Source organism: Hibiscus syriacus, unplaced genomic scaffold, assembly GCF_006381635.1.
Source record: "Hibiscus syriacus cultivar Baekdansim isolate YM2019G1 unplaced genomic scaffold, ASM638163v2 tig00111769_pilon, whole genome shotgun sequence".
Lineage (NCBI taxonomy): Eukaryota > Viridiplantae > Streptophyta > Magnoliopsida > Malvales > Malvaceae > Hibiscus > Hibiscus syriacus.
In genome coordinates, this window is record NW_024063172.1 from 1807397 (window position 1) to 1833423 (window position 26027).

Consider the following 26027-nt stretch of genomic DNA (forward strand, 5'->3'; position numbering starts at 1 on the left):
CACCCCTACTTACATGTTAGCATGTTAGGTGGATAAAAGTAGTTGTCAATCTCTTATAAGTCTTTAGGTTTGTTAGAAATCATGTCGAAGAGTTATAGTTTTTTCAAGGATGTTGAAAGTTTGAGGTAATTTCTATGAAAGTTTCATTTATGAGTTTTCTAAAATGTATATTATTTTTGTAGTTTTCAAAGGTACAACATTCAAGGATGTCGAAAGTTTGAGGTCATTTCTAAAATATATATGTGTGATGTTTTGTGATGGGTGGAATGAAATAATACAATGTTTCAATCGTTGGGATGTATCATTTTGTTCGACTATATAAGGAGGATTTGGAGTAATAATCGTAAATCATTTACTTCTTGTTCTCACATTGTTACATTCTTTTAGCGACTTCCCTTTATTTTTTTCTTGAATTTAGTTATCATGATGACGAAGAGGAGTGTTGCAAAAGGTATGATAAAATAGAGGCAAATCATTCATGTCAGATAAATGACAATATTTTTTAGTGTAAAACTCATCGACTCGAGACTATAAAAACCTATTGTTGAACCGTAGTGTATCATGAGAGAACTATGAGTTTGAGTTTACCATCCCTTGGGTTTGTATCATATGAGTGATTAATGAGATATCATTGAGAATCCAAAATGATTTTACCTTCCTCTTTTTATCTTGAAGGTTGAGTTTCATCTTCCCATGCACAATTTTGTGAGTGATGTATTGAACGCATGTGAGATAACAGCAAGCTAATTGATTAAAGGCTCTTAGGGGATTATCATAGGCTATTTTATTTTTATCAGGAGAAGAAATGAGTGCCACAGTAGATGTAACACCCCAAATTTCGGGCTAGTAGTTTCGGGTTTATCCGAGAGGTAAATGAACCATGTGAAATTCTTAATTAAAGTCATAGAGCTTAACCGGGTTGACATTAGGCCCAATTAGGCATAAAAAGAATATTTTTGAATGGTAGAAAGATTAGGAAGTATCAAATGTGCAATCTCACATTTTTCAAAAAGATGAAGGCTTTTACATCTCTTCATTTTCTTATTTCCTTCTCATTTTCCCTCTCATTTCTCTTCAAACTTCATGAATCAAAGGTAAATCCTTTGAGTTATTTCCTACCTCTTTTAAGTTTCATTTTCATCATAAATCCCTCTAGCAACATCATTTTTATGATTCAAAGCTTTGAGTTATTTGTTTGCAATAAAAGTGAGGGTTTTATCATCCAAGTCTTGGTGGAGGGTGTTTTCTAGCTAAATGAGCTTCATTTCAGGATTCAAAAATTAAGGTAGTATATTTCTAATCATTTGGAGTGTTAAGGCTTTCATAAGCATGATGATTTGTTAAGATTTTGGTATTTGAGCATTTTGGGGTTTTATAATTGATTCATGCCATAGATGACGAATTTAATGTTAAGCATGTGTTTTTATGACACTTTATGACCCATAAAACTTCCTAAAGCTTTAGCACATGATTAAAAACTAAACTAAGACATTTGGGATGATTTTTGGGTGTTTCCGAGCTTAGATAAGACATTTATAGGTTCGAGTATCGATGCTCGATGAACAATATCGATATTGGATGAATTAGGAAGAAATATGGGCAATTTTAGCAGAGAATATTGATATTGATGAGAGGAGTGTCGATAGCGATCCCTTGGTATTAATACTAAGGGTTGTAGTATCAATACCAGATGCTCGGTATCGATACCGCTGGCATACATATCGAATAAATTGGTATCCATACCAGAGGACTGGTATCCATACCGAATGAACTGATATCCATGTTGAAGGCTTGATATCAATACCTAAAGTGGTTGAATGACTTCAAGATGTCAAATAGACTCAAGAGTGAGAAGTTTAATATTGGTTGAGATCGAGCATCTAATATGGGTGTGAGAGGTTACTAAATTACCTTCGGGAGCCAAAATTACTAAATTACCCTTGTAGGCCTCGTAGCGTATACTAAGAATGAAATATCGTTGTAGAGGGTGTATTGGTAAGCGATATGATGAAATAATCAGATTATGAAATAGATGAATCGAGTACTGTAAGAATGACAGAGAATGATAGACGTACAATTATCCCTATAATTCGAGGGTGAATTCAGAGAAAATATGGTAAAAGCATATATAATATCACTAACCAGTAATGAACTCGAGTCAAGTATCATGCTAGCTAGTATCACGACCAGTGAACAACAAACACAATAATTATCATGAAGTTGTGAAATGCATAGAGACTTTTCTAGAGATAGAGAATGACTAAAATGCCTTTAAGTAACAAACATCCATAATAGAACAACTTAATAACTAATAGAAGTAACAGACTAATAAACCCTTGCATGACATTCTAGGTGAGAGAATGAGCGAGATAGCAGCCAGTGAGTAGATGACTCACTTTAGTGTGTCCGACTATATTAGAGAGTAGCCAAGTTACTGTAGTTGCGCTAGTGGGGCATTGTCAGTGCGAGAGGCACTTCAGTGGCTAACTAGGGCACAAGGCCCGAGCACTCACGAGGAGTGGGTTAGCGATGTTATATAGTGTTGTGTGGCCTTTGGGACCTTAGATATGCATGTATAGTTGCATCAGTCTAGTACAACAGATACCCTTAGAGTTTGGCTTAACGACTGTGTGAGACTGAGCCAATGCTTCAAATGAGAGAGAATTGTACCGATGCTATGTGACATGGGTTCTCCTCCATAATCTACCTGATGGCTATGTGAGGACCAAGAGATCATTCAACAGTTTAGTGGGAATTTCATCAATGTTATGTGACACAGGGTTCCCTCATTTAACTAGTGTCTGATGGCTATGTGAGACCAGATAATAATCAGTATTGTATTTATATATGCACAACAGAACCAATGTTGCATTCAGAATGCACATGAGTGTCAGTGTCGTATTTAGATAATGTGTAGCAATTACAGTCGTTAGGATAGAGACCCTTAAAGGTGTACTCATGACAAGGCCTTTAGTAGAGGATTAAGGAAAGCGTGAAACTTCTACTTCAATGATAGAACATTCGAGCCCTGAGTAGGTAACACTTGATCAAGATCATGCATGTACCTACTGTTTAGTACCATATCTTTAGCATGCTTATGTTTTTAGACTCATAACGCTGCTCTAGATAAGTGATTATACTACTGAGCTTTGTAAGCTCAATGTTCAGATATTTTTCGTTCGCAGGTTAGTAGCCAGAGCTGTTCGCGGAGCATTGTTGTAGCAAGACTTCCAACATCTCATTCAGAGTATTGTACTATAACTTTAGTGGGCTTATATATTCATAGAACCTTATTTATGTATTCAAATTTATAACTCAGAATTTGTACTATTTTGATTTTAAATTATGTGTCACGGAGCTCCAGTTTATAAAGTGTTTTATAATTATTTTTTATGTCTTTTATGGTACCATTCAGTATGTTTAAAATGAAAATAAATAGGTTTTAAAAATCAGGGTTGCCTCAACAACCCAACGTGACACTTTAAGCTCATTCGAGTTTAGAGTGTTACAGCAGATATGTTGCATAATCTTTTCACACTTAATAGTGTGGCTCAGAGGGTGATTTGAGATTTTTTTGCTTAACGCATAGGCATAGGAACACAGTTAAAATTTAAGAACTTAGTGTAGGTTGGATTAGTAGATTGAGATCAAGTTTGGATCATTTTTTATTTATCAATGTGATTCCGAGGTTGTATGTAGGATTCAATAATAATTAATTACTAATCATAAGTTTTATTTAGTAATATTTAAATATTTTATTTTAGAGAGAATGCTCTTATTTTAAAACGTTAACTATTAATTGACCTACAATTTTCTTTATTGGAGGGATTTTTTTATCTCAAAATAAAATATTAAGAAATAATATAACCTTAAAAAGAATATATATCAAATTAATTTTTTGAATTAATTATTGATCTACGATCTATTAACCTACTAATTCATTTCACATTTTGTAAATGTTCGTTATGAGGTGGCCCTCTCAATCCAAATTGCTCCATACACCAATACTTGTATTCAAATTGACAGTGTGTAGAGAATTCAGTATCTTATATCATTAAATCAAAGAATTATTGGAATATCAAATTAATTATTTAATCAAACATTAAATAATTTTTTTATTACTAAGCCAAAATATACCCTTGAGTTATTTACTTGATCCTTGAGAGTTGAGAGGAAACAATCTAAAGACAGACAGGAGACAGGCTTTAAGCTTTGCTTGTCAAATTACCTTTGTTTTTCCTCGCCTTTTTCTCTTTACTCTTCTTTCAAGGAAACGACGAAAAATAACACACCTTCAACTTTTATTTCTTCATTCAATCATCAACAAGAAAAGCAGAAAAATAAACTACTATCATTACTGTTTTCTTCCTTTTTCTTGTTTGGATCGGTTCTGGAAGAGCTTCTTCGGAGAAGAAGGAACACAAACAAGTCCAAAACATCAAAGCTGTCTCTCTTTTCTCTTCGAACAAACACCATTTTGTTTTTTCCTTTCTGGGTTTTTCATTTCATGAGTAATTTCAAGCTGTTCAGCATTGTTTTCTCTGTTCTATGATCAGGTAACTTGTTTTCCCCCTCTTTTAAGCTTTTTTCTTTGCTGTTTTTTCTTCTTTTTTGCTTGTTTGCTCCTTAGTTTGAATTTATTTATTTTATTAATTTTTGGTCATGCATTTTCCCAATCAAAGTTCGGATTTTCACTCTCAAAAAGGAAAGGAAAAAAGTAAATTTTTTTGGGTTTTTGAGAAATTTGAAAGTTATAAATATGTGTTTGTTTTCAAGGGCTGAGGTTTTGCATTCATTTGATTGTTAATTACAGCTTATTATTTTGTTTTAAGGGTCAGTTATTGACATCTCGTTATCTCCGTAAGCTTTGGTATTTCCTTTAATAGTGCTAAAGTTCCATTTCTATGTTTGAACAGCTTAGTATTTGAGTTATTATTTGTATTTTGTAACTGTTGAATTTGGTGTTTTAGGGACATTTAAGTTTGAAGATTCTCTAATTAATGGATTTATCTTAGAGGAAAGGGGTTTCACTTGGCTAAATTGGACCTCGGTTTGGCAGTGATAGGTTTTCATTTTGAATTATTCAATGGAATCACTTGTTATTTCTTCATTAAAGAGTCAAAATCATGGTTCTGGTATAGAAAAAGCTATCCCGGCTCCAACATCCGGGGTAACAAGGCCGTCGTCTCGGCCTCCGTCTCCGAAACCATCTGGAAATGAAGGGTCGTCTCCTACATCACATGGATCCACTCTTAATAATGGCGTAAGGATTATTCAACATCCGCATGGTTCTATAGGCTATCAAAATAATTCATACAAAACAGCCTATGACAACTTGCAGCATGAAGAATTGCCTAATATGGGAAAACTGAGTAAGAGGAAATCCGAATCGGTGGGAAAGGAAGAGTTTCTTATTTCAAGCCAGATGAAGGCGTTGACAGTGGAAAGTAAATCTAGTAGCTTCAAACATCAAGTTGATGGTCATACGAGTTTGAATTCAAGTGGTTCACTGGAACCTGAAAAAATTGTACCAAGTTCATGTAGAGGAGGCATTATGCAGTTAACCAACCATACTGGAACTCAACCAGAACTGAACTTTTGCCCAAGTTCTTTGAATAGTGTGTGCACTGGCACACAGTACACCGAAGCCAAACAAAGTTTTACCGACGCAGAAGTTAGTGAATGTGCAACTTCTAGCGTTGACAAGTCCGGTGAGAACGGTGAGGTGAGTAATTCATGTGATATAGTTGAGGGTAGGAAGACGAGCATTTATCGAGGGAGCACTGGCAGTGATATTAGTGATGAAAGCAGCTCTAGTTGTCTGAGCAGTGCCATCTACAAGCCTCACAAATCAAATGATATAAGATGGGAAGCAATTCAAGCTGTTAGATATAGGAAGGGGGATTTGGACTTTAAGCACTTTAGGGTGCTAAGGAGACTTGGGTGTGGGGATATAGGCAGCGTTTATCTATCGGAATTGACCGGCACTAAAACTTATTTTGCCATGAAAGTTATGGATAAAGCTCTTTTGGCAAGTCGTAAGAAGCTTCTCCGGGCTCAGACAGAGAGAGAGATTCTCCAATCTCTAGATCATCCCTTCCTACCGACTTTGTATACCCACTTTGAGACAGAGAAGCTTTCTTGCTTGGTCATGGAGTTCTGCCCCGGAGGAGACTTGCACGCTCTCAGGCAAAGACAACCAGGAAAGTACTTTTCGGAGCAAGGTGCCAGGTTAGCTATTGATCTTCTTCTCATTATCAGTTACTCTTTATGCTCAACTCTGCATCATTGCATTTTTTATTTTTATTGGATTTACTTAAGATTCTTTATGACAACTCTTGGCTCCATTTCCCCATCATATGTAGCATATAACACCGCTAGAAAGCTCATTTTGTCAGTATTGTAGTTCTTTATAAACATAAACCGATTTGTATCTAGTATCATGTCTAGTTCAGCAGCTAGCATTAACAAGCATGCAGTATTGGTTGTAATCTTATATCTAACTATCATCTTTCGACAGTTCTTGAAGTTTGTAGGACTAAATTTTAAATTTGGTCGAGTTTTGTCGACAATGTCTTCTCCAAGTTCATTTCAGGTTCCCGATTTTTGTCTTGTTCATTCAGATTTTAGGCAGCATATAAGATCTGCAGATTGAAATAAGTTGTGTTCTTCAGCATATCGGGTGACAATGCAGTCTGATAAGGACTGATTGCAGAATAAAAAAGATTAGGCCTAATACACAATTTGCCCCTCAAAAGGCCCAAAGTATACCCTTTTCCCCACAATGCACCCTAAAGCTTTTTTTTTTGGGTCCAGTTTGCCTCTTAAAGTTTTTCTTCCTTACATTTTTGGCCCCTGCTTAACAGGCATTAAATTTTTCTTCTACCATGGAAGAAGGAGGATGCCACAGGGCATGAGTTGATTGGTCCAATTTTTCTGTTAACTCTGGCCAAAAAATGTAAGGGAGGAAAACTTGAAGGGGCAAACTGAACCAAAAAAAAAAAAAGAACTTCTAAGGTGCAAAGTGGGAAAAAGGGCATACTTTGGCTGGCCAAAAAGATTGAACCAAGTAATTACTTCTAATTTATTGTCATTTGCGTTGAACATTTTCATTGCTTCACAGATTTTACGTGGCAGAAGTTCTCCTTGCTTTGGAGTATCTTCACATGCTTGGGATCATCTACAGAGACCTTAAGCCGGAAAATGTTTTGGTGAGAGAAGATGGACATATAATGCTTTCGGATTTCGATCTCTCTCTTAGATGTGCAGTCTCTCCTACTCTTGTCAAGTCTTCGAACTTGACCTTGGATTCGAAAAATTCCGCTTACTGTACTCGGCCTGCATGCATCGAGCCAACTTGTGTGATGCAGCCTGATTGTATTCAACCTGCATGTTTCGGACCGCGCTTTTTTTCCAGCAAGCCGAAGAAAGAAAAGCAAAGCAAAGTAAAGAACGAAACGGACCGCCAAGTGAGACCTCTTCCTGAGCTCATAGCGGAACCTACCGATGCTCGATCAATGTCCTTTGTGGGCACACACGAGTACCTGGCACCAGAGATCATTAAAGGTGAAGGCCATGGAAGTGCTGTAGATTGGTGGACATTCGGGATCTTTCTGTACGAACTTTTGTTCGGTAAAACCCCATTCAAGGGGACCGGGAACCGGGCAACTCTATTTAACGTAGTTGGCCAGCCATTGCGATTTCCGGATTATCCAAATGTGAGCTTCGCTGCTCGAGACTTGATCAGAGGTTTACTCATAAAGGAACCACAGAACCGGCTTGCGTATCGACGCGGGGCTACCGAAGTTAAACAGCATCCGTTCTTTCAGAGTGTGAATTGGGCACTCATTCGATGCGCAAATCCACCAGAAGTGCCGAAGCAAGCCATGATGGACTTCTCCTCCAGAACAGAAACGGCAAAAGCACCCGTCGATAACAAAGTTCCGGGTTTAGATGTGAAGCCTTCAGGTAATTACCTAGAGATCGACTTCTTTTAATTCTTGTGACCATTCTTCTTTCGCATAAACAGTGCTTGCGCCATTACCTCCACTGAATTCTCTGCTGTAATGGTCTAAACGTTTGCTCGTGAGAACGACCTATAAGCCATTAGTTCCGATATGTAGCAGATGTTGTATCTCCCCTTTGAACTCCAAGCATAATGATAAATGCAAATCAATAGAAATGAGGGATTAAGTTGTTGCCATTATCTTTTGCATTCTCATACATGTATTTATATTATGCAATATCAAATATAAGAGGTATGATTTAACTTAGTTCAATGATTCACAATACTCGAATAAATTAAGATAATTCTCAACAATTTAACATTAAACATTCATATTTTTAATATTCATGATGCTCGAACTTGATACCATAATAAACAATAATAATTCTTTTACTATTGAGATCGTTTAATCTGTGCTTTTATATATACGTTTAATACAAGTATATCCAATTTTTATTTTAACTTTTTTCCCATACATTTGGACCCTTGTTTGAATATCCAACATATGAGGATATTTATAAAAAAAATGAATAATCATAGCGCTTTGGTTCTCTCTTAGGCTCTTGGTTTTTTTTTCTGTCTATTTTAAAATAAAATTTTAAATTTATTTTATAAATTTTCAAATATAAATATTCAAAAAATCATTCTAAAATAACTGAATTGTTTTTTTTAATTTTATTCAATAAAAATTAACTTCTTTTAGATAATTTATTTTTGATGGGCCTTCTAGCAGTGAAATTTGAGCATCAGCAACTGATAAAACGTTCAACAATGACACTAAACATCCGAAATTTTCTGCCAAAAAAACCCACTAAAAACACAGCAAGAGTTTTTGGAGGCGGTGTTAAAACAGACCAGACACCATGAACGTCGAGAGAGAATGGACTCACACCGTTCAACGACATCGATTCGTTCTGTGGACTAATGGTTGATCCCCCAATGGCAAAATTAGCACCATGTCTGAAACTCGTCCCAATGGAATCAAGGTATGGACTCAAGTAAAGGTAAATCCAGGTGTTCAGCTGCAAACATGAACAAGAAATGTAAACAATAAACTTGTTAAAATAATACCTCGTGCTTTTATTATTATTCAGCTAAACTTCAATATATAATACATTGTACAAGCAATAACACAATAGCTAGAAATAATTGCTTCTAACTAACTCTCTAACAGCCTACTAACCAACTTCTAACAGATTAACTAATATCAGTTATCTCAACACTCCCCCTCAAGTTGGTGGGTGAAAAACATTTGAAACCCCTAACTTGACTAATAGGTACTCGTGCTGCTGTGTACCAAGTGCTTTGGTTAAGATGTCTGCAGGCTGTTCCTTTGAGGGTACGTGTTCTGCTACAATAAACCCTTCTTGAATCTTGTCTCTAACAAAATGACAATCAATTTCAATGTGCTTTGTTCTCTCATGGAAGACTGGATTAGAAGCAATCTGCAATGCAGCTTTACTGTCACAAAACAACTTGGCTGGTTGATCCTGTTTCACTCCTCGTTCACTTAACAGTCCATTTAGCCAAACTAATTATGCTGTAGTCATAGCCATACTTCTATACTCAGCTTCAGTAGAAGAACGGGCCACTGTGTTATGCTTTTTTGACTTCCACGAAACCAAGGAATTGCCAAGTTTTATACAATACCCTGTAAGAGATTTTCTTGACATTGGACAAGTTGCCCAATCAGAATCACGGTAAGCAACCAAGGCACACGTACTAGAGGAGTCTAGCAAAATTCCCTGCCCTGGATTTTTCTTAACATACCGCACAATTCTCAGGGCTACTTCCATATGCATCTTACTAGGCTTTTGCATAAACTGGCTTAAATGCTGAACTGAATAGGCTATGTCAGGCCTAGTGTGAGTCAAGTAAATAAGCCTGCCTATTAGCCTTTGAAACTGTGTCTTATCAACCACATCTTCTGCGTTTTGCTTCAAGCTCTCAGTATCCGAGGCAGCCAAGAAGTTGTTATTCTGTTCCAAAGGGGTTAAAGCAGGCCTTGCTCCCCCTGCCTTAATATCTTTTATTAATTCTAGAGCATACTTACGTTGGTTTAAGACAATTCATTTTTTTGATCGTAACACTTCAAGCCCAATAAAGTATTTTAATTCACCCAAGTTTTTCATCTTGAACTTAGAATTCAATGTGCACTTGAGCTCTTCAATCATATCAGTATTACTCCCAGTAATCAGTAAATCATCTACATACACAAGCACAATGACCAACTTTCCTGCTTCTCGCCTCTTGAACATCGAATAATCATGCCTACTTTGTTGAAACCCTGCTGATGTAAGTGCTTCAGATAGCTTCTTGTTCCATTGTCTAGAAGTCTGCTTGAGTCCATACAAAGACTTTTGCAGCCTACAAACCATATGCTCCCCTGGCTGGAAAAACCTTCCGGCAACTGCATGTAAACTTCTTCTTCAATCATATCAGTTATCTCAACAAACCTCAAATCAATTGAATGCATAAAGAGTAATTTGAGACGGTCATTTACCGATGAAATCAATTATGGACTGTAAGAACGATTGACCCACCAAAAATAACTTTTATATTATATATATATATATATATTAAAAATACTTTTAAATTTGTCACTAATACATAATCACGTTTCAACCACAAAAGTGTCTCTCGCCTCAGCCCACCATTACCAACCAATTGAACACAAAAGATACACACGCTTTATATCATATGTGCACGTTTGCTTTCTAAAAATGGATTTTTAAAAGTAATTTCTAAGTTTAATCCGTTGAAAATAAATTGCTCAACAAAAGATATAATCATATTTTAATAAATTATAAATGGTCATTTTACTTTCAAAAGCGTAAGACAATTTACAAAAAAAAATCTTAAAAGTAACATAACATTTAATAAATTAATAAAATAACATTTAAATTAAGTACTCTTATAATAATAAAAAAATCAAAAGTAAAGCATTCATGCCTCATTAAAAAATGTATTGTATATAAACATTTATCTCCGTTCAATTTTGATTTTTTCCCTAAGCTTTCCCGGTTATTCGATTTTGTATAAGTGTTAAATATATATATATATATATATTTGATCAGTATATTATATAAAAGTTTATTTTCATAATTTAATATTTATTTCTAAATATATGTTAAATATGAATATTAAATATGTTAAAAGAAAAATAAAAGCCTCGAGTAACATAATAAAAAGGAGCGACTTCATTAAGTCTCATAGGGATCAAATGCATCCTATTATTTTAGAAAAAATGATTAAATTTAAATTTATGTATTAAAAAAGGGAAAATTTACATACCTATTATTTTTAAAAAAATAAAAATATTAAATCTCTATTCTTAAATTTCTAAATCTTCAAAAATTATAAACATTATTATTTTATAATCATCAAAATTATTAATAAAATAAATTGTATTTTTGTTATAAAAACATGCACCATTTTCGAAGGATAAGGCCATAATGGTGTGAGGGTGTTGGGGTTTGGACCAGAGATGTACTATGCTTGAAGTTGAAGGTGGCATCAATAAAAATGAGGACTAAGACCGATGAAAATATATTTTTTAAGATAAGAGGGTTCAATTCTTTGTATGAGGATAAAAATTTAAGAATTAAATTAAAGTTATTTTTTTAATAATGTATTATACTATTAAATTAATGAGATTAACGATTTAATGATTAAAATAAGATAGTTCGACAACGTAAGTATTTAATCATTAGTTTTTACAAATCGATGACCAAAGTAAAATAGATTTTAAAAAAGGGATCATCAGTGTAGTTTTCCCATTATATCCTAAACCTAATTTTTTTCTCCTTGATTTTCTAATATTTTCATCTGTGTCCTTCCTTTCCTTTCTTCAACATTCGTCAAATCCCTAAAAGAGAAAAAAAACCAGCTCTGATTCTCGTCTCATCGACTCTTTCAGCGTTCAAGAATGTTAGGTTTCCGGTCACTTTCAGATGTCAGTCGTCGGGTCCTTCAAACCATGACGGTGCGTGTCATTCCTTAGTTCTCGTCATCCAATAATCTTTACAATTTTGAGAATTTTTTGATCCAGTGTATATGATTATATTTGTTTCTTTTAGTATTCCTCCATGTATAGATCTCATTAAATTAAGGAAACTTAGATGGGCGTTTTGATCTATTTTGTCATGTTGAACTCTACAAATGTTCTTTTGAATAAGATGTAAATTTGATTTTGGTATAACGATGTTGAGACTTTAATGTCTGTCAATGGTGTTATTGTTCAATTGAATTGGTGTTATTATTTTATACTATGATTATTTGCACTTTTGTGCTAAGTATATAGTTGATCTGAGATAAACTCGAGCCTACTGTTTTCTGCAGTTTAATGGAATAAGAGTGCAAGGCATTCGTGTGGGAAGTGCTGAAATTCCTGACCACAAGCGCATTGCAGTTTCTCTTCAGAGCATCTATGGGATTGGTCGTAACAGAGCTCGCCAAATCTTAAGCGAGCTCAATATAGATAACAAACTCACCAGGGAATTAACTGGAAGAGAACTCATGGCTCTTCGCGAGCATGTATCTGCCACATATATCATCGGAGAAGATTTGGTATGAACTTCTTTCCTTGCTCAAATTCCTTGCTCAAGAATAGTTACTTTCTCTAACATTATTCGTTTCCTTGGGTAATTTAGAGGCGATGTATCAATGCGGACATAGCCAGATTGAAAAGTCTTCAATGCTACAAAGGGATCAGGCATGAGGATAAATTGCCTTGCCGAGGACAGCGGACGAAAACCAATTCCCGGACTGCAAAGAAGGGACTAAATTCTGTTTCAGATAGACACAGAGCCCCTCATGCTTAGGTTTAGTTTATTGCCTTCAGCTGCAACTTCTTTTGAAAGTTTCCATTTTGGCCTGCTACCCATTCAGTAACTTTTCTTCTTCAATTAAATCCAGTTATGCATCTTTTTTTCCTATCTGCTTTTATCCTGATACTGAGATGTTTAGCATTTGAGCTTTTTTCCTGCCCCTAGCGTTCAACTTAACTAGCTCAGCCAACTTATGTTGGGTGGAATAATGAAGATACTTTGTCATTATTTATCGAATCTTTTGAACATGGATTTGATGCATATCGTCTGCATTTCTTCACTTCTTACCGGTATGTGTTTGTTGATCATTAATTTCTAGGGCTGCCAAGATGCTTACCATTTACATGAACATCATCAAAGTTGGTCTAAAACTGCAGTGGATAGTAAATTGGTTGCTTTAGTTTCTGAGGATCGGCACAGTAAGAGCTATAGGTGTCACATTGGCAGCTTTTAGTGCACGATGGTCCTTTATGCTGTTCCATTATGCTCGACATGCTTTTGCCAGTTGTTAGTATTTTAACGCCGTTCCATTACGCTCGACATGTTTTTGCCAGTCGTTGGTATTCTAACGATGTTCCATTATGTTTGTTTGGCATGCATGCGTTACTTAACCTCCTCGTTTTTATAAAGTCACCTTTATAACATACTTGTATTCCAAAGACCTGTTTATGCATGTGTTATTAGTATGATATATGTAGGCAAAAGGGTAACTTTTGTCCCTGTAATAGACTCAATTTATCACTTTTGCTCCTATTGTATTTTTGCATCAATTTAGCCCTTGAAGTTGATCAATTACTTCATTTTATACACTACTCTTAACTTAAAACCCTAAATTATAAACTTTAAACTATAACTTAGGGTTTATAATTTAAGGTTTTAAGTTGGGGGTAGAATATAAAATGACGCAGTTAAACAACTTTGAGGATTAAATTGATGCGAAAATATGATAAAGGTGCAAAGATGACAACAAGACTAGTTGTTGTTGGAACTGTGAATAAAATGCATGAAGTGGCTTCATTTGAGTAGAATATAAATGAATCTTGTACTTGGAAAGATAAGATTTTTGCATTCGAGACTATAATATTCTTAGTTTTTATATTTTGTTATATATAAAAATTATTTAAAATATAGGTTTAATATATTAATGATGTGTTAAATATATTTTTTTCTCAAAATTTAGATGGTATCACGAAAATAATTTTATAAACTTTTATAGAAATATTTTTAATTTAATATTATAAGTTTAGTTTCATTGAAAAAAATCATAAAGATAATTTGGTTAAGTTTATTTTTAGGTATTTTATATGCTCCGGTTAAACACAAACATTTTACATTCTTGTTGCATATAATATTCTCAATAATTCGTCACATAATGTTATATTTTTAAACTTTTTTGAGACGATTTTATATTTGGTGAACCAAACTCATTTTTAAAGTGTTTAAAGGCCTTTTTTTATATAAAAAAAAGTATTTTGAACTTTTTGTAACTAGTTAAACCGTCGAATTGAAAAATTGAATTGTTTTAATCTTTGAATTGAACAATTATATCATATATGGTTCTCTCACATGATATTCACAGATTCATTAAGGGAAAAATATGTAAAAATATCAATAATATTTTTGAACTACAAGAAACTTAAAAATTTTATTTTTAAATGTTATTAAAAAATATTTAAAATTAAATTTAAAAAAGTTCAAAAATATTGTAGAATTATAATACATTAGTAAATAGTATTAAATTGATTAAGAGATTTTGTTGTTATCTCTAATGATCACAGATTCGAACATTGCATATATAAAAAATATATATGTTTATTATTAAATGATTGAGAATCTTTAAACAAATATTATCTTGTATGTATCCCAGTTTTATAAAATAAATTTAATCCGTAAACACAAAAATTTAATAACAAAATAATTGTAACTAAGCTCATCATCAATTCACACTTCAATTATATTATCTTATTATCATTTTTATAATTTTTAATAATATTTATTCTCTTATAAATTTTAGTAATTTTTATTTTTTTAATATTGAAAATATAAACTTCAAAAGACATTCTAATTACCTATTTTTTTTTCTTCACGAAATAAATATTCTCACCTCTTCATGACATAGCACTTGCACGTGTTCTCTTTTCTCCTTTCCTTTGTGTCAAATGTTGTTTTCTTTCCCAGGCCCATGAATGCATTTCTTTGATAAAAATACAAATAATGTATTATATATATAATTTATATTATCTGATTTTTAATAAATATAAACATTATTCGCTTTACAACAAACGGTGTCGTTTTAAATAGTGTTACATTAACACAGCAGCAATCCAAAGAAGAGAACAACTTCATGAAACGCTGTCGTTTATTCGAATTAAAACAGACCTAGAAAAGGTGCCGTTGTGCATAAGGAGACGATCGCTCAAAAACACTAACCGGCAGCCATAGCAACAGCAATGGGGGAGGTAACTGAAGAAAAGGAAGGAAACGGCGGCGGTTGCGGCGATTGCGGAAGGAAAGAAGGGACAGATTTGTTGGGTCCTCCGACCTTCTATGAACTCCCCAACGGCAGGTTCAAGTGCGTCGAAACAGGGCACGAGATGGTTGTCAAAGACAAGGATTCCTATGCTCAGAGCAAACGTTGTCGTTTAGGCCTCATCGAGTTTGCGTTGTCTCATTCCAAACCCCCTCTCAACATGTTCAAACAAGACCCTCTTTCCCGGTGAAAAAAACCAAAAAAGATTTCAATGCTTTTCCTCTTTCTTTTATATCATTGATTGAATTTAAAGATTCTTTTTCTTAGTATAATCGAGGACCAATTCTTTTTTTTAGTTAGTTATTTATTCTAGCTGTCTATGTTTAATGAAGAAAAAGGGTAATCAAAGATTGAAGATTTCAGCTAAAATGAGCTATTTCATGAATTCCCAGAATAAGGTAAGTAAAAAAATTTCATGTATTGGGGTTAGAAGTTGGAAAATTTCCCAAACGTTTCGAGTAAAAAACATGGTTTTTGATGGATTACCAATGACAAGTTTCTATTTTGGGTTTCCAGATTAGAGAGGATTCTGTTTGGGTGAATCTAGATGTATAATGGAGCTGAGCTGAATTCAAGCTGGGAGTAGCTCGATCGAGTTCCACTTTTAAGGCTCAGACTTGATTCGAGATAAAAATCAAACTATCCGTGTTTAATCAATAATGCTCGTTTACCTAATAGCAAACATGAGCCTGTTTTTCATATTTATCTTGAAGCTTGATTATTTGTTGATTTTGTTCTCAAGCTTGTGTTCGAGTTTGAAATGAAATTTTTAACACTCGAGTTAAGCATTAAGATATTGGAATTTGGTTGTTGGCTGTTTGAGGTCGATCTCAACTCAACAATGGCCGAGTCAAATTCAAATTTCTTTAAAGCAAACCTAAGTTAAGAGGTTATGTGTTTCATTTATATCTCTAGGTGAATCATTTATCTTTTGTTTGTTTCATCATTTCATGTGTTTTCTGCCAATATGATTGATTCTGAGTTTCTATTTGATTGTTTATCAGCTCTGAGTTGATTTGTAAACTAACCGGTGATACCGTTAATAAGTCCGAGGAGCATATTTGGAAGCATATCAATGGGAAACGATTTCTCAATAAGTTCGGTTCAAATCTTGCTCTCAGATTTATTAGATTAAGTGGCTTATTGTGTTAATTCTTGGTAAATTCTTGTGAACAGAGCAAAAGGAAACGGAGGAGTTAACGGGTGAAACCATGGCCGAGGAAGGCGAGAAGAAGCCGAAGAAAGTAAAAAAGAAGAAGAAAAAGGAAAAGGTAGTTGAAGAAATTATCTCTGAAGTTGGGGATTCAGCTCAAAATGAAAGTGATTCCGAAAAACTTGAGTTCTGGATTCCCCTTGTAGGCGACCGTTGGGGCTTTGATGACGGAGGGGATCGATGGGGTTCTGGTTCAGAGTCGGACCAAGGTGATGATGAAAACGAACCAGGTGCGATTGGCCTTCGTGTTGAGCAGATACTGTTTAAACTTTTTTCTACACTTAATAGTTTATATTGAAAAAAATTTAAAGTTTAGGTATTAAAACAGATCAAAATTGTGTATTAAATGCATAGTTTACTCTAAAATTAATCATTTTGAGCTTATCTAAAAAACAATAAAAACTTAAAAAAACCTACGTTTACCTTTTGCTCGAAACGAAAATAACAAATGCTGGTTTGGGCAAAATTGAAGCCATGAAACTCGGTCAAGTGTAAAATTGAAGCAAAGTGTTGCATTTCTAAGCCGCTGATAATCCCCTCCACACTCTTATATATATAAATCACTGATTTAATCCCAAAAAATATCAGATCGCCACTGAAATAATTCATAAGCACTAAATTTCAAGTTTTTTTTTTATCATTTTTATGTTTTAGAGACGGTGCTGCATTTCATTTTCTTTTGAATAAGATTCCCAGAAAAAGAGAAGAAATTTAAAGAATCAATCGTCGGAAACTGATAAAGAAATAACAATGGCAGGTCAAGTTCTCGTCCTTGCCCTCGTTTTCGTGGCGGTTGTCTCGGCGTTCGCCGGGAATTCATCGCTGTCGCCGTCCCCTCGGGGTTCATCTTCATCTAAAGGTGGCTCCTCACCACCTTCGAAGTCACCTTCTGCCTCTCCTCCTTCCCCCAAGAAGTCATCTGCCTCCTCCCCAACCCCCTCCTCCGGCGGCCCATCCCCTCCTTCACCACCATCACCAACAAAATCCTCCGACTCGCCCAAGTCATCCGCCGGCGACTCTAAATCTTCTCCTCCCTCTCCAAGCCCTTCCGGCTCCTCCGGAAAGCGCAGCACCAGCTCCCCCGCCCCAACCACCAGCGATGCTAGTGACTCCTCTACTCCACCACCCAAGGCCTCGAAGTCGAAATCCCCTCCACCAGCTGCCGAGGAACATAGCTACGATAGCCCAACACCCAGCTCCGATGCCAGCGCACCAGCACCGTCCAGTGCCGCTACTCTCAAGGCGTCTTCCATCGTCGGTGGTGTGGCCGCTATCGCTGGATTCTTCCTCTTTTAAGCTTTGGCATGCAGTTTACGTGGAGGGCTTTAAGGTTTTGCATGGAATCCATGCAACCAGGCGTAAAATAAACGCTTTTTTTTAGTAATGTAATAATTTTAGTTTTTATTTTCGTTGTTTGAATAATTGTAGTGTGCTTCATTTTCATCGTCTTTAATATACTAATAACCTTTTAGGTTTCACTTTTTTTTCTTTGCCTATATATAATTTATAGTTAATCATATGATTCATTTAAAAAAAAATAATTTTTTTTATATTTTTAAATATATAAATTACATCACATGTTACTGAACTTTACATAATATATAATTTATATCAATTGGATTTTTAATTTTTCTAATTATTTGATAAAAAAAGGCTTTCAAATTTAACTTTTAATATTTTTATTAAACGAAATAATTTTTCTAATTATTCGAGTTGCATTTTTCAACTCGATTTGAATTTGAAATTTTTTTGAGTCGAGTTTTTTCGAATCAAGTCGAGTTGAAAATTTCTGTTTTGGAGTCGAGTCGAATTTTGCTCACCCTTAGGGACAATAAAAAATTATAAAATTGAAATAAGCATTTCCTTAGGATAACTTACAGCTAATAGTTTGTATTATCGTGTTCCAGAAAAAGTTGGATCCAGCTCCAGAAGAAAAAAAAAATGCATGCACAGTGAAGATATTCATTTTTTTTCATTTTCATTTTATTTATATTATTATTATTATTATTATTATTATAATTATAATTATAATTATTATTATTATTAATATATTATTTAATATTACAAGCCCAAATGGAAGCCCAATTACAAACAGTGGCCCAGATCCAAAATCCTACAGTAAACCCTAAACCTAATTTAGGGTTTGTATCATCCAGTTGCCGCCGCTCAAGCTTCAGCCGTTGGATCTGGTTTGATCCAACGGTCCACAATTTGTCAGAGGAAACCCTAGGGTATCAATACCCTAGGGACACGTCCCAGCGCCGCCGTAGATTCCAGAAGACCACGCGGCGCTGCTTCAGTCTCGCCGCCACTCCAGCCGCACACGTCTTTCCCAAATGGCGAGTCACCACTGGAAGTCCGGTGACTCACCGAAGAACCCCTTTCGGACCGGTCTGAGACGAACACCGGTGATGGCTATAAAGCCATCACCCCATCTGCGAGCAAAAAAAGGAGAACAACAGAGAGAGATACAGAGAAATAAGATACTAAAAAAATATACCAACGATATCAACAACAACTCAGCAAAGAAACAGAAAAGAAAGAAAAGAAAAAGAAAGAAGAGAAACTTACTGTCATCGGAGAACCCCAACCGTCGCCGGATACAACAAAAACCGAAGGTACTTTTGTAGATTTGCTCCGATTAGGAGCTTTTTAAGGAAAAAGAGCACCGGAAACGCCCTTAGGACGTTCCGATCTATTTAACGGTGTAAAAATAAAATTTTCCGGCCACCGGATGCGGTGGCCGACGGTGACAGTCACGGCGGCACACGGTTGCCGTCCGGTGACCGGCTTCCCTCCGATGAGGGAAGCTAGAGAGAGGGCAGAGAGAAATTTGTTCTCTCTCTGTTAGAGAGAGAACAGAAATAAGGAAATGAGAAGCTGGCCCGTAGGGCCAGCCGGTTTAGGTTATAAATACCCTCTCCAGAACGACGTCGTTTTGGGGAGGGTATTTCTGTAATTTCACAAAGGGTAAACCCCGTCCGAAGCCATTCCAACTTGTAATTTTTACATTCTGGTCACTAAATCGAGTTTATAATACTTTTAATTCAGATCTTTAATTTTAATTTCATTTATTTTAGTCCTTTATATTAAAATAATATATTTAGGATAAATAACAGATTTAATCCCTTAATTTTAATAAATAATATTTTAATCCATAGTTTATATTTTTAATCTTATATTCGAATTTTAAATAATTTTATTTTAGTCACTAAATAATTATTAAATAAGAAAATAGCATGTTTAATCCCTGTAATTTTGATTAATTATGAATTAGGTTTTTAATTTTAATTTTACTATAATTTAGTCATTTATTTTAAATGTTTTCATTTATTTTACTGCTTTTAAATATATCGTTCTAGTTGTATTTTTATTGTTTTAATTTTACTTGTTTATATTTTTAAATATTTTTATGTATTCATAAATATATATATAATAAATAATAATTAATTTTTTTAAATAAATTATTTTAATATTTATTTTTCAATATCGAAGAAAAGGACAGTCTTAATACAACTGGATGTCCTATTCTGGTATTTTAAAATTTAATAATTAATTTTTTAAAATATTATTTAATTTAAATTAATATTTATCAATATCAAAGAAAAGAGCTGTCTTAAGGCACCTAGAAGTCCTTTTATGATATTTTAAATATTTTTTATAATTTTGAAATAATAGGATTATAAATTAAATATATTTTGAATTTTTAATATTTTTAATAATAGAGACAATTTATAATTAAAAAGTACCAATTTTGGGCGTTGTAGGGTGCTAATCCTTCCCTAAACGTAACCGACCACAAATCCCTCTTTATTATTAAAAAAACGAATTTTTGGTTATAAACGCAGATCAGTTCATTTTTTAATTGATGTTTTCTCAAAACTCTTTTAGAAAATAATTTTTAGGTATTCAACCTACCTGACCCAAAAGGTCGATGGCGACTCCCAAATTATTTTCAAAACCATTTATTCACATCAATTTTCCCGCCAAATTTAAAATTTCGTGCCCGGACGAAAACCGGTTACGACACACAGGTTTAATATAACCAAACTAAATTTTAAAGGTTAAGGTTTTATCATGTTAAAAGGGCCAAAGCACAGCCTCACATTCTCTAATTAAACCAGAAGAATGACGCAATTGGAATTAAATTGAATTATAGAGTAATTCATCAATATTCTTATTTTAAAGTAACCCTATTTCGCATTTTCCTAACTGAGCTAAAACAATGAGGCAATCGCATTTAAGAACCCACAATAATCAATAAATACACCAGAAAATAACAATTAAAGATAGCAAAGAATTACAGGATTTGGCGAGCTTGAAGCAATTGGCAGCTTTATCAAAGAGCTCGGCGGCGTCTTCATGTTTGGAGCCAAACAAACCCCAGCCGCTTAGCTTTTTCTCTCTCGAATTCTTCTCCTCTCGCCAGTTGATCTCCCATTCTCTTTTTTCTTTTTCCCGTTCGTTTCTGTGAAAAGAAATGAACTAAAAAGATGATGACTCTTAAGATCTAAGCTAACAAAATAAAAGGGATGTTTGTTGATATCGACTTATTTTTCTTTTTAAGTTTTCTAAATGTTATTTTTTATAAAAGGAAAACTACGGAAGGGGTCAATTTCGTTTGATTTTTATTAATGTTTCTTCACTTAATTCAGACATTCGTTTCATTTTAATTAAGATATGATCACTAAAGGTTAACGGCCATTAAACCTTTAACAGTTTGCTAAAGTGGCATGGTAAATATATAAAATTAAAATTACATCATTTCTGGGTAGATAATACGCAGATTAAGTTTTGGTTACTTTTCTTTCATATTTGTACACTTTTAGTCACTTACAGTATCGTTGTATTAAGTTGTGGTTACTTACGTTATCGTTTTATTTTGTTCAATTAGAAATGAGTTACTTGGAGGCTGACGCGATGGTGGTGATGTGACAGGTCGTGCAGGCCGCAAGGGTTAATTGTGATTTATAAAGATCTAGAATCGGAAAGTTGCTTGTTCTTGAGCAAAAATAGAGATTCAACATTGAAGATCGTGAATTTTGTCTTGAGTTTAGTGGATGAATTCACGAATCCAATTATCGGATTGTTTTATCTATTGATTATACGTCACCAAAAGTGCTTTGTCAAGGGAAAATCACCACGAAGAGTGATATTCAGTTATCAAATTATTTGGATTCATTTATTTGTTTTCTTGTTCTTTGTTGGGTTTGACATTATGCAATCTAAATCTTTGAAAATTGAATTTTAGTTTGTATAACTGAGATAACCCGACTTCATTTTATCTCTAGATGTCTGCCCTATCATTTTTTCCCTAAACTTCAAAGAAGGCAAATGAGTTATTGTGATCTCTGAAGAAAAAACAGGGAGGGGATGGATAATGATGGGGTTGGGAAGAAAATCTATTAAAAATGGATAAATTGAAATGTTATGTCTAAACTAATTTGAATTTACAAAAAGACTCATAATCATTATTTTGGTTTTAAAGTATAGGAGTAAAAATAAAAATTAAACCATTTTACTACCGAGTCATGTCATCAAACTAACGATATTCAACTCAAGTGACCAAAACTTCATAAAACGACAATGTAAATGATTAAAACTTAATAAAACGATAACGTAAGTGACCAAAAGTGTACAAATAGAAAAGAAAAATGACCAAAACTTAATTCATATATTATTTGCATGAAAATAATATAATATTAATTAGGCATGTTTTACCAAAGATATTTCGAGTTTTTGAGAGGAGATTTTGGAGGCATTTGAGAATGGACTTTGGACAGACTGTCGATGCAAGAGAGCTGACATTGTTGCTAATGAAACCAAAGGTCCAAGTCAGTTTTTTCATGTAGTTTTACATGTAAGAATTCAATCAGAAACAAAGAAAAAGTATAGAACCAAAGGAGTTTGGATTTTTTTTAAAGAATAACGTTTTGGAAACGGATTATCTTAGCAAAAACTTGACTACAATTGTCATTAAATAAAAGCTAGAATGGTAAACGCCACCAGTACTTAAGATCAATTATCAAAGGCATGTGCTATGTTAATATAAAAAAGGGGAAAATAAAACACTGGGAGTAGGTGCTTGTTACATTGGATCAACTATCTTGGACATCTCGTATCAAAATAGAACTCAGAGATCACTGCTACTATCGTGTCAATATCTTGGAGCTGCAAATAAAATAAAAATCCCAAAATTATGTAACATATGACTGAAGAAAATATTAATGAAAACAGTATCATGTACCCTACCTCCACCAATGGTTGCTTCGGGAAGTCGTTCTATTGAATACTTGTGCTGAGTGATATACATGATCGGAACACCAGGAACCTTACGAATCCTTCGCTTCAAGTCCCGATCACATGTAGCAACAATAAAGCATTTGTGCTGTTTTCAATGAAACATTTAGTTAATAAAAAATAACAATATGCAGAATGAATAAACTTCAGGTTTAAAGAAAATAGTTATAAATTCAAAATAACAAAATACAAGTCTTATTAACATAATTATGTTTCCAAACCTTTATTGAAAAAAATGAGTGAATGAAAAACATGAAAAAGCCCTATGTTTAGCCAGACAAACTCCAGAAATACAACTATAAACGGTAAGTATGCAGAGCAGACTTGAAAGTTATGCCATAAACAAGACCAAATGAATAGATACCAGAGGTCCCTAGATGCTATGGCAAACCATCATTACTAATCAATCTTATCGCTAAAGTTATCTTGAAGTTAGACTATCAATTGCACAAGATACAAAGTATGGGTAGATACTTTGAGGACATCAACGCAAGTGCACAAGTTTACATCCTAAAAAGTCCATAGCCACAAAGTAAGATAGAGATGCTTCAGATCATTCTTTTTCTAAAATTGTTAAAAGCAGTCACTCTTGATTTGTTCTAACTATCCATGATGCAAAACTGCAGTGCACACATTAAATAGTGTGTTTATAGGGGGAAACATCAATTATACATTTCACGGAAACATATCAAACAAATCTAATTATTTTTTGGATAGAAAATCCCCATGATGAGAATGGAATGATCCTAGCACATAATTGTACACAAGATACGAAATCCTTGCCTGTGTAACTCTCTCAACAATACAGTCGTCGGCATAAGTTCCTTTATGAATACACGGCAATCTTTCAAAACGAGGATCCTTAGCAATCCTGAAAAATAGAACATGTATTCAATAACACAGAGATAGTCATTGACATTATCTGAATAAAATTAAATATTCGATAACAGAAGCTGAGAAATAACTGTAAAAAAGTTGCATATTGCAGTAGAAAATAATGAATCAAGGATCCAAATATTAGGGCCAAATTTAAGGGTGTGTGCTAATATTTATATGCATTTAGTCAGATAAACCTACAAAGTGCAAAGGGATATTGCAGAATAAAGGAAAAGAGGCTTTACCTCAGAGCCACCCGGTATTTCGTGCCCAATTTTTCAAGCTCAGCCATCACACAATCTGTGATGCAAGGAGTACCTTCAGATTCAAAGAATATACAACTTCAGCAATAAACAAGAATCAATATTGTAATTTGTAAAAAGGACAGAATCAGCAATAAAGAAAAATAGAACATGCATTCAAAGTAATGTTCAAAAGAAAAATCAACTCCATAACTCACATTTTGCATATAAGCAGTCCATCATTCCCTTCTCCAGATCTAACTACCAAAGGGAAAAAAATTAAAAGATGTTAAGAACAATGACAACACAAGCAATCATGCGTAAAAAACATTACAATTTCTTTTTTACTTTGCAAGAGGATTATAAGCGTTATGTCAAATATCTAAGTTTTCCATTATCATATCTAACTAAACAGTACAGTAAATTCAAGAGGACAACAACTAGAACACTTACTTTGTTCTGAATGGAGAAATTGATGAAGTTGGTGTCAACCAAAACGCGATAAGGCGGTCCCAAGGAGGTATTGTGTGTAAAGAAAAGGGCAGAAGAAACATTCGGCCTGATTCAAATATCAATTAACAAAATTGGAAAGGAATCAATAAAATATTAAATTTTTAAACCAAATCATAACAAAAAAGGTTGGAGAAGAATTAGAGACAGCATAAACAACATAAGTAAAGCTTACACGTTTCTTGGGAGCTTTTCCTTGGTCATGTCTTTCTTGTTAGGGTTCAAGACTTGCTCCTTGTAGCTGAAATTTAACATAAGCAAGAGTTGATCCTCATGAGTTACAACATTTATTAACGCAAAATAGAGGGTAAAGGCAATAAAAGAGGATAAAAAAACTTGCTTTTTAATAGCTTTTTGAGTGACCATCTTCTTCATGCGAGCAACTTTTGGGCCCTTTTTTGATCTTCCCATTGCTGCGAAAGGCTTGCAACTTTAGGGACCCACGACGAAGGGGGGGTTCGGGTCACGACGAGGGAGATACGGTCAACTTACCGGTGACCAACTAATGACAGGCGACGAAGAGGTCACGAGCATCGGCGAAGAAAGAAACAAAGGAAGAGGGAAAGAAAAAAGCACGAATGCGGCTGGGAAAAGAAATAAAAGGCTAGGGTTTTTTTTAAGGTTTTAATATACAAAAAGGTGTTCAATTTATCTTAATTCTTTTAATTTAATACTTAATATTTATTTCGTATCAGTTTAATATTTAATATTTTATTTTTTACGATTCAAAATAATCTAATCGTGACGTGTAGTTTACAAAACTTCATCAATGGAGGTTCTGGCTATGCCGCCGCCTCTATCACCACCCGTCATCCTAACCCAAGACGAGTTGAAGGAGAACGCCACCTACAAAGCCGTCGATTTCCGATAAATTTCCATATGTACTACACAGTTTTCTAATTCTTTAAAGATTCCATCCATAAATTTCCGATATTCCCCTGGTGCATTTCTTAAACCAAAGGGTAATATATTCCATTCATAAAATCCATCGGGAACTGTAAATGCTGTTAATTTTTTAGATTCTTCAGTTAACTTAATACGGTGAAATCCTGGTTTACAATCAAATTTACTAAACCATCTATATCATGAGATTTTTCCTAATTCTAATTCTTTCTTGGGTATTGGATAATTTAATATTTCTATATTATCATTTAATTTAGTATAATCTATTACCATTCTACTTCTACCTCTTGTTTGTTCACTGTGTTTTACCACAATGAATGCTGGGCTACTATGTTTACTGCTACTTTCTCTAAAGAATCCTCCTCCAAGGAGTTGCTTAATATGTTTACTGCTACGATCGGTCAATGTAATTGTCTCGTATGATTAAATAGTGTTGGATCAAATCAATTCAATGGATCACATCAATATTTGTTATCAATCTATAATGTTAATGATCAAATCATCATTTTTGAAACATAATGGGGAAAGAGAAATTTACTCAAACATCAGTGAGTATTTATGTAATTTACCCTAGCATTAAAAGAATAAACCAGAAACAAGTTTAAAGAGGCGGAGCAGA

The 26027-nt window shown here is 34.1% G+C and overlaps 5 protein-coding genes across 5 annotated transcripts; 4 read left to right on the forward strand and 1 right to left on the reverse strand.

Moving 5' to 3' along the window:
- Positions 1-4624: 4624 nt before the first annotated feature.
- LOC120170004 (serine/threonine-protein kinase D6PK-like) lies at positions 4625-8201 on the forward strand. Its single transcript, XM_039178072.1, has 2 exons — positions 4625-6231; positions 7124-8201. Exons 1-2 carry the CDS (start codon positions 5087-5089, stop codon positions 7995-7997), a joined length of 2019 nt encoding a protein of 672 aa, XP_039034003.1. The 5' UTR covers positions 4625-5086; the 3' UTR covers positions 7998-8201.
- A 3665-nt stretch (positions 8202-11866) lies between these two features.
- Positions 11867-13101, forward strand: LOC120169422 (small ribosomal subunit protein S13, mitochondrial-like). The gene is made up of 4 exons (XM_039177563.1): positions 11867-11990; positions 12347-12574; positions 12658-12850; positions 12898-13101. The coding sequence occupies exons 1-3, from the start codon at positions 11934-11936 to the stop codon at positions 12826-12828; spliced, it is 456 nt and encodes a 151-aa protein (XP_039033494.1). The 5' UTR covers positions 11867-11933; the 3' UTR covers positions 12829-12850; positions 12898-13101.
- A 2158-nt stretch (positions 13102-15259) lies between these two features.
- Positions 15260-16875, forward strand: LOC120169838 (surfeit locus protein 2-like). The gene is made up of 3 exons (XM_039177928.1): positions 15260-15550; positions 16369-16466; positions 16541-16875. The coding sequence occupies exons 1-3, from the start codon at positions 15285-15287 to the stop codon at positions 16873-16875; spliced, it is 699 nt and encodes a 232-aa protein (XP_039033859.1). The 5' UTR covers positions 15260-15284.
- Positions 16876-17325: 450 nt separating this feature from the next.
- On the forward strand, positions 17326-18017 carry LOC120169522 (vegetative cell wall protein gp1-like). The gene has a single exon (XM_039177648.1). The coding sequence runs from the start codon at positions 17328-17330 to the stop codon at positions 17871-17873; it is 546 nt and encodes a 181-aa protein (XP_039033579.1). The 5' UTR covers positions 17326-17327; the 3' UTR covers positions 17874-18017.
- A 4509-nt stretch (positions 18018-22526) lies between these two features.
- On the reverse strand, positions 22527-25097 carry LOC120169476 (rRNA-processing protein FCF1 homolog). Its single transcript, XM_039177608.1, has 8 exons — positions 24846-25097; positions 24681-24746; positions 24449-24554; positions 24214-24256; positions 23999-24071; positions 23661-23748; positions 22830-22965; positions 22527-22748 (listed from the first exon to the last, which is right to left on the reverse strand). The coding sequence occupies exons 1-8, from the start codon at positions 24914-24916 to the stop codon at positions 22735-22737; spliced, it is 597 nt and encodes a 198-aa protein (XP_039033539.1). The 5' UTR covers positions 24917-25097; the 3' UTR covers positions 22527-22734.
- Between the last annotated feature and the right edge of the window lie 930 nt (positions 25098-26027).